The sequence below is a fragment of the Hypanus sabinus genome, chromosome 27 (assembly GCF_030144855.1).
Source record: "Hypanus sabinus isolate sHypSab1 chromosome 27, sHypSab1.hap1, whole genome shotgun sequence".
Lineage (NCBI taxonomy): Eukaryota > Metazoa > Chordata > Chondrichthyes > Myliobatiformes > Dasyatidae > Hypanus > Hypanus sabinus.
Window position 1 is genome coordinate 42,797,786 of NC_082732.1, and position 16,204 is coordinate 42,813,989.

Sequence of the window (16,204 nt, forward strand, 5' to 3'; positions counted from 1 at the left end):
TTGTTATCTGATTGCAATATGATTATTTAATGTTTGTGTAATAATTCAACATACAGCATTTAGAACTTAGAACATATACATAGAACATATAGAACCTAGAACAGTGCAACATAGTACAGGCTGTTCGGCCCATGGTATTGTGCCATTTTAAAACATTTTCTTGACTCAAATCTCAGATTAGATTCAATGGGCCAAATGGCCCAATTCTGCATCTTTGTCTTATGGTCTGTTCTAAAATCAATTTACCAGGGGTTCCCAACTTTTTTTTAAGCCATGAACCAATACCATTAAGCAAGAGGTCCATGGAGCCCAGGTTGGGAACTACTGAACCCTTCTCTCCTACGTAGATTTTCATAAATTCTTTCGTATTTCTTTGTGTTTTCCTATAAATGGCTACTCAAAAATGTATTTCAAGGTAGTAGATAGGGATATATATGTTCTCTGATAATAAATGTACTTTGATATTGACAGCATTATCATTGTGTTAACTCACTTTAGTTTTATATTGGCTTCATTGTGTGTGTGTCCTGACTAACCAACAGAATACACAGATATGGGACTCTACAAGTGGGAAATGAAGCCCCCGTAACCGGGTCATCTCCTGTTGGGGCCACACAGCTGGATACAGATGGAGCACTCTGGCTTGGTGAGTTGGCCAACGTGATACTTGACCACTGCCTGTTGATCCAGCAACAAATGGCAAAATGTTTAGGTGGAATCAAGTCAGGATGCTGTTCAGAGTGGAGATGCAACATGGTGGATTGTGAGGCGAAGAGGCTGTTCATTGTGTTAGGGGAGTGTTTAATATCCTTATAATAACGGGGTGGAAGTTGTCCTTAAACCTTGTGGTATTTGGTGATGTGGAGCCTTTGGCCCCACATCGTCAGCTTCAGGAACAGTTATTACCCTTCAACTGTCAGGCTCCTGAATCAGCGAGGGTAACTTCATATCTCACCATATTCTGTCTGCTTAGTCTCCAACCTGACAGTATGAACATCGATTTCTCTGAATTCTGGTAGTTTCTCCTCCCAACCCCCCCCCCCCCACCCCACCTGATCTATTTTCCAGTCCCCATTCTAGCTACCCTCTTACCCTTTCTCTTCACGTTGCCTCCATCTGGTGCCCCTCCTCCTTCCCTTTCTCCCATGATCCAATGTCCTCTCCTGTCAGGTTCATTCTTTTTTGGTCTCCATTTCTGTAGAACTCGTTTACACCCACCTATCCTCCCTCACCTGTTTCACCTATAAGATACCTTCTTCTTCAGCCCTTTAATTTTTCCACCTATCACTTCCCACCTTTCACTTCATTCTATCTCCCCCACCCACCCACTTCTCTTATCCTGTCTCACCTGTCACCTGTTAGTTTGTACTCCTTCCACCTCCTCCACCTTCTTGTTCTGGCTTCTTCCCCCTTCCTTTCCAGTCCTGACGAAGGGTCTCAGCCCGAGGCTTTAACGGTCTGTTTCTCTCCATTGAAGCTACCTGACCTGATGAGTTTTTTACACTCTTTTGAGTTTAATAATATCTTGCCTATAACTGTGCACAATACTCCTGGCCTGACCAACATCTAATATAACTGCAATATGTCTTCCCAACCTCTGTACTCAATGTTGTGATAATGGCTGTCTTTTGCACTATTTATTTATTTATTATGGTTATCATTTATGCCTTGCACTGTTCTGCTACTACAAATTAACAGATTTCACAACATTTGACAGTAATAAACTGGACTTTGATTTGGAAGGGCAGTATGAAAAATACATTCTCCTCTACCCCTGTGACACTGCCTTCATTGAACTATGCACCTACAGTCCTAGATTAGTACTTCCCAGGGCCCAACCATTCACTATTTAAGTCCTACTTCTGTATCGATTAGTTCAAGTTTATTGTCATCTAACTACATATATACAACCAAACGAAACAATGTTTCTCCAGGCCACAGTGCTCCCATATAAAATATTACCATAAATGAGTTAACAAAATATAATTCAAAATGCATGTTGTGTGCAGCACAGGTAAACAGTAAATGATACAGTAAACAGCAAACAGCTCACTGTCCTAGTGATCAGATCTCAGAGGTGACAGGGTATTCATTAGTCTCACAGCCTGAGGGAAGAAGCTGTTACCCAGTGTGTCAGTTCTCATCCTGAAGCTCCTGTACCTCCTTCCTGACGATAGTGGGTCAAAGAGATTGTGGGATGGGTGGTAGGAATCCTTAACAATGATTTGGACTCTTTGTGTGCATCACAGCTGGTAAATGTCACAAATAAGTCAGAGGGAGATCCCAGTGATCCTCCCAGCAGTTTTAGTGAAGTCTCCATTGAAGATGGGTAAATTTATATTGTAAATATCAATGATCAACTTTACTGTGAGGAGGAAGAACAGGCTGAACACCAGTAAAGTCTACACTTAAGCTGTTTCGACATTCAGGTTCCTGGCCATTGTTATTTCACAGGATTTCATGTGGGAGAATCATATCATCTTCACTAACAAAAGGGCTCAGCAGAGGATGTACTTCATAAGGAATTTGGTCAAATTCCATCTTCCCCGGAACATACTGGTGCAATTCTACACTTTCATCATTCAGTCATTACAGTCTGGTTTGGTGCAGCATCCTGTCACAATGTACACAAACTACAGTGAGGATCATAGGCTGCCATCCACCATCACTTTATTTACCATATATATTTACATGGATTAGGAATTTGCTAGGGCACAACATGCAACAAAAACAACATTCAACAATTACAAAGAACAAGAAATATAAAAAGTAAAGTTAGAGGATAAAGTACAGATATAGAATAAACTGTGCATAAATATATAAATACCAGCATATATTTACAATGGAAACCACATTATAACAAGTGATTTAAAGTGTTTGCAGTGCAGTGCAGTGACGTAGATAATAGATAGAGGGGGTTGGGGGATATCTAGAATGATTGATCAGATTAACTTTCTGGGGGAATAAACTTTTAAGAAGGCATAACGCCTTTGTTTTAATAGCCCTATAGTTCTTTCTAGAAGGGAGCTTTTGAAAAAGACAGTTTGCAGGGTGGGTAGTGTCCGCAATGAATTTTCCAGCCTGCTCATTTCTTTCTCCTGGACACATACATGCTGAAGAAACAATTTTCTTAGATCCTGCAGTGTGAATATATTCTTTCAGATGGTCATACCTTTAAGGAGCACCCTGAGCTCAAAATAATCCATTCTAAAATAGAATATAGAACATTACAACACTGTGCAGGCCTTTGTTGTGTTGAACCTTCTCGTGTTCAACCTAACCCTTACCTCCCATGTAGCCCTTCATTTTTCTATCATCCATATTCTTTAAATGTCCCTGATGTATCTGCATCTACCACCATCACTGACACAATGTACAACTCACCCAACACTCTCTGTTCCCATGGGCTTGAACACAGTTATCTGTCACAGTTATCTGTGGGAGGGGGGGGTGGAACATAGAACATAAACCATTACAGCACAGTACAGGTCCTTCAGCCCATGCCGTTCTTTCAATCTACTCCAAGATCAACCATTCTTCCCACCCCTACAGCCCTCCATTTTCTTTCATCCATGTCCCTGAAATATCCCGAACTTATCTATCACTGGTTTAGTTATGTATTAATTGGGATTCAACCACTTTGATCTGAGTCATTAGAATTAAGAGATCCTTGGCCCGTAATGCAGGACTCCCATTAGTATAGTGAGGTCTGCTTTAGCAAAAGTGCACAAATTAAAGATCCGATCTGTGCAAGGCTTTTAGTGTTATCAGACACAGTTCTCACTGATAGGTGCTCTTGTCATTTAGGTGGAATCGAGAAGCTGGCTCTCGGAAGCCGATTGCCGAAGGCTTACAGCACTGGATTTATAGGCTGCATAAAGGATGTGATTGTTGATCGACAGGAGCTCCAGCTAATCGAAGACGCCTTGAATAATCCCACAATATTACACTGTCCAGCCAAAAAATGAACAGGCTATGCCTACTGCTGTAATTATTTTCTATTTTTGTATACTTTTATTGCTTTTTATATTGAAAATGTTTTTTTTTGTTGCAGTATATCAAGCTAATCTCACAAGCAAACCAAACGATCAAAATGTCCCTGGCTATAGCTACACTGTACACAGTTAGTTTGGTTGTACTTGAACCTGTGATATTTGGTGCTGGTGTTATCTACTGTCTTCATTGAATTGATTTGCTCCACAAACTAAGAACTAGTTCAGCCCTTCTAATTCAAATTCAAGTTCAGGTTTATTGTCACATGTATACCGCTAAAAGAAACAGCATTCCTCCAGACCAAGGTGCACAACACAGTACGTATAATTCACTCGCAACACAAAGGTAATATTTCCACAAATAATAAGTTGCATTCATGACACAAGTTAAAAAGTAAACAGTATAATGCTACTGTTGCATCATGTGTGATGAGACCTGGGTGGTGATAGAGAGTTCAGTAGCCTTACGGCCTGGGGGACAAACCTGTTTCCCATCCAAACAGCTCTTGTCCTAATGCTACAGTACCTCCTGCCTGATGGTAAGAGGTCAAAGAAATTGTAGGACAGATGGGAGGGATTACTAAGGGCCCTACATACACAGGACTCCTAATAAATATCTCTAATGGTTATCAGAAGGATCCCAATGGTGACTGGCAGCATTCAGCACCATTATGATCACATACTATAGTGCAGATATGATAAACTTGTTTACTTATTTGACTCCTTGAGTCAAATTACCACACCCAATAAAACTCCAGATATTGTTTATTCCTTTGCTTGTAATGAACTATGCCATTTTGTTTGTTCAATTATATGCTTCTTTGGGAATTAGACGCATTGCAAGACTGAACGAGGCAATGCAAAATGTATTTGTGGAAACTAGAGATGGGAAATTATTACTCAAAAGCAAATGGAACTGGTGTGAAGCCTACCCCTTTTGAAAATATCAATGAGAGACATTATCAAATTAATCAGGACCTGTAATATTTTTAAAATAGTTTTCCACAATAATACTAGGCAGCACGGTAGCATAGGGGTAAGTACATTGCTTCACAGTGCCAGCGACCCGAGTTCAGTTCCTGTCATTGACTGAAAGGAGTTTTTGTACATTTTCCCACATGACCACATGGGTTTCCTTCCACATTCCAAAGTATAGAGCATAGGTTAATTAGTCAAATGGGTTGGTTGGCACGGATTCGTTAGGCCAGAAGGGCCTGTTACTGAGCTGTATCTCTAAATAACTAAATAATCTTCAATTAAATGGTTAACATCATCATGCTCTGCTCAAGACATTTTTGACTAATTTTATAGTTAGAGGAAGAAAATTTGGATTGGATAAAGTAATGCAATATTTTGTGAAATACTATTGGAGCCTCCAATTGATATGCGTTCCTTCATTCTGTCCATAATATATTGCTCACTATTCTTTGCAGCAATCCCACAAATTGAGGTAAACTTTTACTGCTTTCCATTGACAGGTAAGATGTGGAAAACGTATAAAAGTTTCTGTTCCATTTAGAGATCCCTTTATAATGTGTTGACATTATGCTTTTCCAGGCACAGAAATAACCCCACTCCTTATATTACTGACTGTGTATAGTGTAGGCCAATGTGTGACAATACTTTTTGCATGACACTTGTAAGATTGCATGTGGCCTGAAGGTCTTGGGACTGTGAAAAATAAACTGATATTGTAAAGGTAATGGTTAAAGACCAGTATTCTGATAGAAATGACAGTCAAGAAGCAAAAAGCTTTGTCTCACATGTGGCATGCTACTGAGAAAGCCCCATTATATAATTTTGTCCAAAGCTGCTGCTTGTTGTAGATGTACCACATCTATAGACTTGGCCAGTGGAAATTTCATGGGCATCGGTAAAGCTGTATTCACTTGGTAATTATACATGGGGCTGTTGGGGAAGGTTTGCTGAAAACGAGCTTTGCTTTATTGAATTATGAAATTCTTCTCCTTCTAAAGCCTGTCACCCCTCCTGGGGCATAGGCTACCGACAGTAGCTCACTGGAGTCCTCTTTCCGGGCCAGTTTTTCAAGTCCACCTGTAGCCCACCTGTATGACTTCTAAGCGAAGATCCTTCCTCTCCCAGAGATGAGGTATTTGAAGCTCCTGTTGGCGTTTCTGTAGCTCTGGGTTTTTATGGGATGGGGTTGCAAGCCCCAGGCCCAATCCTCCCCCTTTCACAGCCGGGCTTGGGGGCCATCCATGGCAGAGTTCAACTACAAAATACGACAAGGATTTTGCAAGTGGCCATGAATGTGTCTAGACTGCTGTAAAAAAAATTTGGTCTTTGCAATGTGCACTGATTCAGATCGGGATACTCGTCATCAGCTTTAGTCATTGGTGTTTTTTTTTAATTTCTAACTCTATCATGTGATTTTTTTTCTTTCCATAGGAAGTACAGTTCAGCCTTAACAATTAGTATGCATTCCTGGTATTTCCATATATTATATGACAGTCCAACGCATTTCTTTATATGGCCCTGTGGTGAGGTAGCCTATAAGGAATTTGTTAGAAGAGAGGGGAGATAATGCATTGGCAAGGAGAGGCAAAGTGTCTGCCTATTGTAGATGATAAAGACCGGAATGTTCTTCTGATACACGAATGTTCTTCACGGTAGCATGGCAGTTAGCGGGACGCTATTACAGCTTGGGGCGTCAGAATTTGGAGTTCAACTCCGACGCCCTCTGTAAGGAGTTTGTACGTTCTCCCCGTGTGATCATGTGGGTTTCCTCCCACAGTCCAAAGACGTACTGGTTAGTGAGGTAATTGGTCATTGTAAATTGTCCTGTGGTTAGGTTAGGGTTAAATAGGCGGGTTGCTGGGTGTGGCGGCTCGTTGGGTCGGAAGTGCCTGTTCTGTGCTGTATCTCTAAATAAAAATAAATAATTATTTTGAAGGCCTTCCCCATTGCTGGAGCTGGCGTGTTTTATAACGTAACTTTGCCAAAAGATATTCTGCAAAGGGCAATGACATTTGTAATGCCTGACAGTGTGATATTGTCATCTGTTTGGTCTATAATTAATTTCGGTGGTTGCCATGGTTTCAATCACTGTCATCAAGTCGCAGGTTTCTCTGCAATATTGTTTATTTTGTTGCTTTTATCAAATGACCTCTGGCCCTTTGCAGTGACCCGAAATGTCTGTACCCTGTTGACCTTAGCTTGCCTACCGCACTATGATTACCTACGGTGGTGACCTCCGAAACACAGGTCACTCGGTTTGAGAGGAGTCCATGGAATGATTTTGCTTGTTTTGTCAATTTAAAGAGATCAAAAATGAAAAAAGAAACATTCCAAATGCTGTGTCTTGTCTTCAGAGATGTTTGTGAGAAAAGTGTGGGGGGGGGGGCACGTGGGGAGGCCTCAGAAATGCCTTAAATGCCGAGTTCGCCAACCATGTGGTGAACCCCACCTGCACACACCTTGTGTGGTGCACATATTTTTATTTGATGTTTTATTGCTGACGTTTTAACTCTAGTGTAAAAATTATTCAAGCCCTTTTTTTAAAAAAAAGAAATTGCTGGTTTTATTTATGTGTTTCCATACAATGTATTTTCAGGTACATGGTCATTGAAAACTGCTGTAATTAATCTGTAAGAACACGACACAGTATGTGATCAGCATGATGTAACCATTACTAACTTTATTACTCGTGTTGTTTGGCCAATCATCATGAAATAAAATGTAAAACTTCGAAACATATTTGATTCCCCTTTTTGTTTGGAAATGTTTTTGTTCAAGTACATGGTAGTGTAGCAATTGGCGTATTTGCTTTACATCAGCTGCTGAAAGATCAGAGTTCGGTTCTTGCCCCTGTCTGTAAGGAGTTTGAACCTTTTCACCATGAGGGTTTCCTCTGGGTGCTCTGGTTTCCTTCCACATTGCAAAGGCAAACAGTTAGGGTTAGTGCATTGAGGGCATGCTACGTTGACTGTTGGCACTAGAGGTATGGTGTTACTCCCAGACTGCCCAGTACAATCATCCCTGATCTGATCTGTGTGGCACGTGGCCAGGTGGATAAGGTGTCAGTCTAGTGATCTGAAGGTCACTGGTTCATGCCTTAGCTGAGGCAGCGTGTTGTGTCCTTGAGCAAGGCACTTAACCACACATTGCTCTGTGACGACACTGGTGCCAAGTTGTGTGGGTCCTGATGCCCTTCCCTTGGACAACATTGGTGGCGTGGGGAGGGGAGACTTGGAGCATGGGCAACTGCAGGTCTTCCATACAACCTTGCCCAGGCCTCATTCATTATCGAAAATCGATGGACAGCCGAAGAAGAAGAGAGAGAGAGATTTAATGCAAACAACTCACTTCACTGTATATTTCATTGTATGCTTACAAATAAACCTAATAATTTTTTTTGTAATATATTCAGATTCTGCCTTATAGTCGTGACCAAAACAAATGCAAAATTCTGTGGATCATAAACACAAGAGATTCTACAGATGCTGGAAATCTCGAGCAACACAAACAAAATGCTGGAAGAACTCAATTAGGCAGCATCTATAGAGGGGAGCAGTCATGCCAAGACCTCAACCCTCCATTCCTCTCAATAGTCTTGCTGAGTTCCTCCAGCACTTTGTGTGTGTCACACATACACACACACACACACACACACACACACACACACACACACACACACACACACACACACACGCAGGGTCTTCATTAATCTCATAGTTTGAGGGAAGAAGCTCTTACCTAGTCTGACAGTCCTATTCCCGTTGCTCTTGTACCCTTAATCTGACAGTATTGGTTCAAAGAGATTGTGGGATGGGTGGTAGGGATCCTCAATAATGCTTCGGGCCCTTTGTTTGCAACTCTCCCGGTAAATGTGGGAAGGAAACCCCAGTGATCCTCTCTGTGATACCAGACAATCCAGTGGAAGTAAAAGGAAAAGAGAAGACAGTTAGAAACAATATTGTGCTGGAGCTCCAGAGAAAGTACAGTGCCGGTAGACAATAAGGTGCAAGGATCATGATGAGGTGGATTGGGAGCTCAAGAGTTCATCTTTAGTATACAGAGATCTTTTGCAGAGTCAGATAATGGGGGGTAAAGGCCTTGGTCCATACTCTTGGGGTTTTGTATTTTCTGCCCAAAGGGTGAGGGGAGAACAGAGAACGTCTGGAGAGGGAGAGATAATGTTATTGTATTTTCTGGCACAGAGCGGTTCTGTTGTTAAACATATTGGTGGGTGTCCAATGTGGCAGAAATGGAACATCTCTACTTTCTGAGTACGCTAAAGAGCACTGGGTGATGTATATCGAAAGTCATGTCATTCTACAGGTGTGCAGTTGAGAGCATCCTAACATGCTGCATCACTGTATACTATAGGAACTGCACTATGGCGAACAGGAAGTCTCTAAAACAGGTAGTGAAAGCTGCTCAACACGTCACCAGCATCAGCCTGCCTGTCAAAAGCACATACATACAGAAAGGTGCTGGAGAAGGGCCAATAACATCAAATCCCACCCACCCTGCTCACCCTGTTTGTCCCACTCCCATCAGGGAGGAGGCTACGTAGCATCCACACCAGGACCACCAGACTCAAAAACAGTTACTTCCCCCAAGCAGTAAGGCTGATCAACACCTTCACCCACTAACCCACCCCTCCACACCCCCAACCACCACGACTTTATCATTTCCTGATAGAGTCACCTTATGTACTGACACTCCCGTGCCAAGTATCACTTAATGGACATACAATCAATCTATGTATATAAACTATCTTATGTCTTTATATTATTGTGTTCTTTATCCTATTGTGTTTTTTTGTGCTGCATTGGATCCAGATGAAAAATTATTTTGTTCTCCGTTACACTTGTGTACTGGAAATGATGTTGAATATTAAACAAACATACAAAGCACAGGGAGTGCAGATGAAGTCCACAGAGGGGAGGCTAATTTGTGTGATAGACTGGGCTGCATCCACAGCTCTCTACTGTTCCTTGCAGTTTGGGCAGAGAAGCTACCTTAACAAGCCCTGGTGCATCCAGATAGGAAGCTTCTTCGATGGTGCGTCTGTAAAAACTGGTGAGGGTCTTTGGAGGCATGCCAAACTTAAAGATGTTGCTTATGAAGAATTGTAAGTTCATTGTAAAATATAAACTAGATCATATTTGAGAATCACTCAGGAGTCAAAAAAAGAGCATATCAGACAGATACAATAAATAAATGAACTGCATGGGGAAAAGAAAAAGATAAAAAGTTAAGTTGCAGTTTCAAAAAGAACACTAATCTGCTTGCTGTTGATGAAAAATCTGAGAGTGATGCAGGACTAGATTTACAATGTGAAAGCTAACTACAGGCAAGCAGAAGGACCTACACCAGAAGTGAACAGCAAATTAATAAAATGGAATTAGACACTGGGTTAGCTGTAGCAGTCATTCCACAAAATGAGTTTGAATGGCATTTCAAAGATACTGAACTGAAGCCTGCAGATATCCAACTGAGAACATTTACTGGAGAAAAGATAGCTCTTGTGGGATTGACATTCTTAACAGTGAAGTACAAAAACCAACAAGCCACATTGGGCTTGTATGTGGTAAAAGCAGGAGGATCAGCATTGTGGGGCCATGATTGCCTGAGATAACTACAATTTGATCCATCCACCATTTGCATGTCACATCCCCTGCAATAGAGTCAACTAAATTAAGAAAGGTACTGGATGATGCCACAGCAGTGTTCAAGGATGGCATTGGAAAACTCAAACATATCAAGGGTAAAATAATCACAAGATCAGAAGACAAAGGAGCAGAAGTAGGCCATTCAGCCCATCGAGTCTGCTCCGCCACTCCACCATGAGCTAAATTATTCTCCCATCTAGTTCCAATTTCTGGCTTTTTCCCCATTAACGTTAAATGAAAATGCCATACACAAGTTTTTTCAAGCTCGTCCCATACTTTATACCATCTGTGATACAGTAGCCAGTGAGCTAGATCATATGGAGACTGAAAGAATTCTTTGGATTGAGTGGACCCCATGAGAAGAATGGGTTTGTAAGTATCTGTGGTGATTTTAAGGTCACCATTAACATAGTATTGAAAGTAGATCAATACCCAAGGTGCAGAATACAGGGTACTTTTGCAAAACTTTCTGGAGGAGGCAACTTCAGCAAAGCAGACTTAGCTGAAGATAGAAAATGGAGATGGAAAAAGAATCCAAAGAGTTTCTCACCATAAACACGCATAAAGGCTTTATTGTTTTAATAGGCTTAGTTTGAAGTAACACCTTCTCCTGCACTCTGGCAGAAAGCTATGGACCAAGTGCTGCAAGGCTGTCCTTACATTCATTGTTACCTGGATGACATCATTGTTACTAGTAAGTATGACAAGGAACATCTCCAAAATCTCATGACAATGGTAAAGAGATTAGAAGATCATGGGCTCGTTACACAATGCAACAAGTGTGAATTCTTTAAACCAAGCATCACTTAGTGTGGTCACACCATTGATGGACAAAGATTACGTAAGTGTACTGAGAAAATTAAAACAGTGGTAGATGCCCCAAGGATGTGTCACAGTTGCAGTCTTTTTTAAAGATTTGTCAATTGCTATAGCAGGTTCTCAAGCCTGGCAACTGGGCTCCACCTCTCGTATGCATTACTACAGATCAGGAAGAAATGACAATGGACATAGCAGTGTGAGTTGGCAAAGACAAAGAAAATGGTGATGCCAGACCACTCACACACTATAATCCACACATCCAGTGAAACTTGCCCATGATGCCTTGCCTTATGGTAGAATTGCAATGATGTCACATGTTACGAGTGATGGAAGTGAATGTCTGTTAGCTTTTGCTCTCTTACCATTGCAGAGAAAAATTACGCACAGATTAACAGAGAGGCCTTAGTCTGGTTTGGGGTGTAAAATGATTCAACCAGTAGTTGTTTGGGAGGGACTTTACCCTTGTTACTGGTCATCACGTCCATTTTCAATCCATGAAAGGGTGTGCCACTAACAGCAACAACATGAATACAGAGATGGGCTGTTTATCGGAGGAAACAATTACAAGCCTGAATTCAAGAGCATGACTAATCATGGAATTGCTGAGGGATTGTCCATTTACCATTGGAAAAGCAAATACTTGAAAAATGTACAAAATACACCGCTCAACATATTCTCCCTAACTCAAATCAAGCCTCCCTGTTTTGCAAAGATGATCCGAAGGGAAACCAGAAAAGACCCCAGACTATCTCAGGCAACCTAGAAAGGCTGGAATGTGCAACAGAGTTCCCATTTCCCCCCCCCCCCCCCCTTTTTACCAATGCCGGGATGAACTTGCTCTTGACGGAGGTTGCCTTATGTGGAAATTGAGAGTTGTACCATCCAAGCTGAGAGCTAAAGCGTTGGAGGAGCTATGTGCCAGTACTCTAGGCCTGGTCAAAATGAAAGTGTGAAACTTTGTCTGGTGGCCTGGAATAGGTTAGCAGTTTGAGCAGATTACCATGCACTGTTCAGGATGCCAACATGTCCAGAAGATGCTCAGACCAGCACCTTTCCATCCCTGGAAGAGGATTCGTGTGGATTTTGCTGGACCATTCATGGGCAACAATTTCTGGTGGATGCAGCTACTAAGTGGCCAGAAGTGTTCCCAATGGACTCCACTGCACCCTTGCACTCTGTTGAGAAGCCTCTACTCAAGTCTGGTGTTCCAGAACACTCAGTCAGTGACAATGGACCACAGTTTGTTGCAGAACAGTTTCAGTTATTCCTGAAAATGAATGTTAAAAGACATATTACATCTGCACTGTACCACCCAGCTACAAATGACTTGGTGGAATGTTTCTTTTTCAGAGTCTAAGGTACACATTACAAGCAATGTCAGCAGAACACACTACACTAACACTGAATCAGAAGCTCACCAATACCCTTCTTGCATTTCACAATACAGCAAACTCCACAACCAGAACTCACCAGCTATGCTGTTCCTGGGTCATCCCTTGTGCTGATGCTTCAATCTCCTCAAACCCTATCTCAGAGGGTGTATGGAGGACAAACAGCTGAGGCAAACTGAAGCAACACACACAAAATGCAGAAGGAACTCGGCAGGCCAGGCAGCATCTATGGAAAAGAGTAAACAGTCGATGTTTCTGGCCGAGACCCTTCATCAGGACTGGAGTAAAAAAGATGCAGAGTCAGAGATAGAAGGTGGGGGGGGGGGAGGGGAGTGAGGAACACAAGGTGATGGGTGAAGTAAAGAGTTGGAAAGTTGATTGGTGAAAGAGATACAGGGCTGAAGAAGGGGGAATCTAATAGGAAAGGACAGGAGGCCATGGAAGAAAGAAAAGGGGGAGGAGCACCAGGGGGAGGTAATGGCCAGACAAGATAAGGTGAGAGAGGGAAAATGGGGGGGCAATACTGGAAGTTCGAGAAATCGATGTTCATATCATCAGGTTGGAGGCTACTCAGACGGAAGATAAGGCATTGCTCCTCCAACCATCATGACAGTAGAGGAGAACATGGACTGACATATTGGAATTGGAATGGGAAGTGGAATTAAAACGGGTGGCCACTGGGAGATCTCGCTGTTTCTGTGGACGGGGTGTAGGTACTTGGCGAAGTGCTCTCCCAATCTACGTTGGATCTCACCGATATACAGGAGGACACACCGGGAGCACTGGCAGGCAAATTGAAGGCTCCTCAAAGAAGGAGGTTTTGATGCTTCTCTCCTGTACAAGCAGTCCTAGTGAGGGACTACGGAGGTGATCAGAAGTGGGTACTTGGAAAGATTAAGGACAGAACTGGACCACTCTCCTACACAGTGGAGACTGTGTCTGATAATTTCTGAAGACGACACATTGATCAGTTGAGGAGTGCAGAGTGTAATTGTTAGAGAAGAGCTGTCAGGACCACTTCCTGCCGTCTCAGAGTCAACTCCCACACCCAACACGGAGGAAGCCCTAGAACCTGAGATTGTTTCACAGCCACAAGTCTCACTTACCAGGCACAGTAACCCTCCCTTATCAGGAAAGACATTATTGCACAAGTGTATGAAATCATCCACAGTGATTGGATCTTTTGGCATTAATGGGACAATTTAAAATTTACTTTGCTGTGGATATCTGTGTAGTAGTTGTATTATCTAGTATACTGTGTATACAGTTGAGGTGCATTCCATATTAAGTTGGAGTTTATAGCTGTGCAGAGGGGTGTTGTGTATTTAATATTTCAGTAATATTTGAACATATTGTAAATATATTGTTTGATTAAGCTTAATGCATTGCAAGTTATTTGTTAAAGAGTGGCTTGTCATCACGCCACCACATGATATGTGCATGCCTTGCTTAAAGTAAAAACTAAATTCTCCTGGGCTCCCATCTTTTCCTTACAATTTGTTTTATGTTTTGGTGTTAAACATAATATAACTAGATTAATTGGATACAACTGGGTGGCGCAGATTCATTGGGCCAGAAGGACCTGTTACTATACTGTATTTCTAAATAAAACTAAAATTAAAGTTGATGAATATTACAGATTTATTGACGTTCATTTATGTATTGCAATACTAGAATCAAAAATGCAAAGGTACACCCACATCTCTCTAATGTTTCTAATGGTCTCAGGCAATACCAAACCATGATACGTAATGTGTGATGCACCATCAATAACTCTGAGATGTGGGTTAAGGTAGGCTTTTATTGGCTGGAAGAAAGCACAAGCAGCAAGTGACCACCACACACATCCTGGAGACTGAGGAAGGGTTTGTGTCTCCAATCGACTTTATACTGGGGGCTGTGGGAGGAGCCAAGGTATGTGGGAGGAGCTACAGGAGCAGTCACCAGGGAGGGCGTGTCCAGACAGGTATATGTAGTTCACCACAATGTGTAAATGGTATAGTATTTATGCATCACAGGTTTAGAGTCATAGAAAAGTACAGCACAGAAATAGACCCTTTAGTCCATCTAAACCATGCCAAAACCATTTAAACTGTCTAGTACCATGGACCAGCACTGGGACCGTGGCCCTCCATGCTTGTACCTACCCAAACTTTGCCAGAATGTTGATATCGAGCTCAAATGTACCACTTATGCTGGCAGCTTATTCCACACTCTCACGACCCTCTGAGTGAATTAGTTTCCCTCATTTATAATGTGTGTGGTGCGTGGCCAAGTGGTTAAGGTGTTGGACTAGCGATCTGAAGGTCATGAGTTTGAGCCCCAGCCAAGGCAGCGTGTTGTGTCCTTGAGCAAGACACTTAACAACACATTGCTCCAGTCCACCCAGCTGAAAATGGATGCCGGCAAAGTGCTGGAGGTTAACCTCACAATAAACTGGCATCCTATCCAGGCTTCACACCACAGAAACTGGCATAAGCACCAGCCTGATGACCCTATAATGCTTGGGATAGACTTTAACTTTTTTTAACATTTATAATGTGTATTTATGTATACAGATTTATAATATGTAATTATGTCATATTTATGTATTACAGATTTGTAATTTGCAATTATGTAGTATTTATGTATTACAGATTCCAAATGTAAAAGAAATTTAAAATCCTACTGGAAAGTAAGTGGCTCTCAGACCTTACCACAAAGCATAATTGTGTTGTAATCCTGTGATGGAAGTCATGGTGCTGAGCAGCAATCACAGTTGATGGTTAGCAAGGGCCTTTTTGTTGGACTGAATGTCACCAGAAATCTAATTATGATGTTTAGCTGATATAAATTGATCTTTGCAGTTGAGAGACAAAGATGCTTGACTCATTTAATTCCACCACACACTTGGCCTTTGTAACTTACCCAAGGCCATTTTCTCCCAGAATAAAAGCTCAGTGTTTATGCCCATTGGCACTTGGCTATAAACACCAGAACTAGATTGATTTTCAAACAAGGGTCTGAAACCGATTATGTTGAATGCTCTATATGTGAACGCATCATTCAAATTTAAGGAAGAATCTATAAGCAGGAAAAGTTATTTGCGATTTTGATATCAAGAAATTCTAAACCAATAGATGAGCTCTCCAGAAATTTATTTAAAATAATATTACATTTCAAAATAGGTGAGTAACATGCTGAGAGTAATCATTAATTTTATTCAGAGATACAGTGTGTAAATTACAATGACCAATTAACCTACTAACTAGCATGTCTTTGTGGGAGGTAACTGAAGCACCTGGCGGAAGCCCATGAGCACATGGAAAGGACACACACTTAACACTTCAGCAACAGCTTCTTTCCCCTGCGCCATCAGATT

At 41.7% G+C, this 16,204-nt stretch overlaps 1 protein-coding gene across 2 annotated transcripts in view; it reads left to right on the forward strand.

Moving 5' to 3' along the window:
- The window catches only part of agrn (agrin), a 549,483-nt gene extending 541,776 nt beyond the window's left edge, over window positions 1–7,707 (forward strand). For both annotated transcript variants that reach the window (XM_059952327.1, XM_059952328.1), the window contains 2 exons: window positions 543–646; window positions 3,808–7,707. In XM_059952327.1, the coding sequence (XP_059808310.1) occupies window positions 543–646; window positions 3,808–3,968 (265 nt within the window). In that variant the 3' untranslated portion in view covers window positions 3,969–7,707. The remainder of the gene's footprint in view (window positions 1–542; window positions 647–3,807) is intronic.
- Window positions 7,708–16,204: the final 8,497 nt, after the last annotated feature.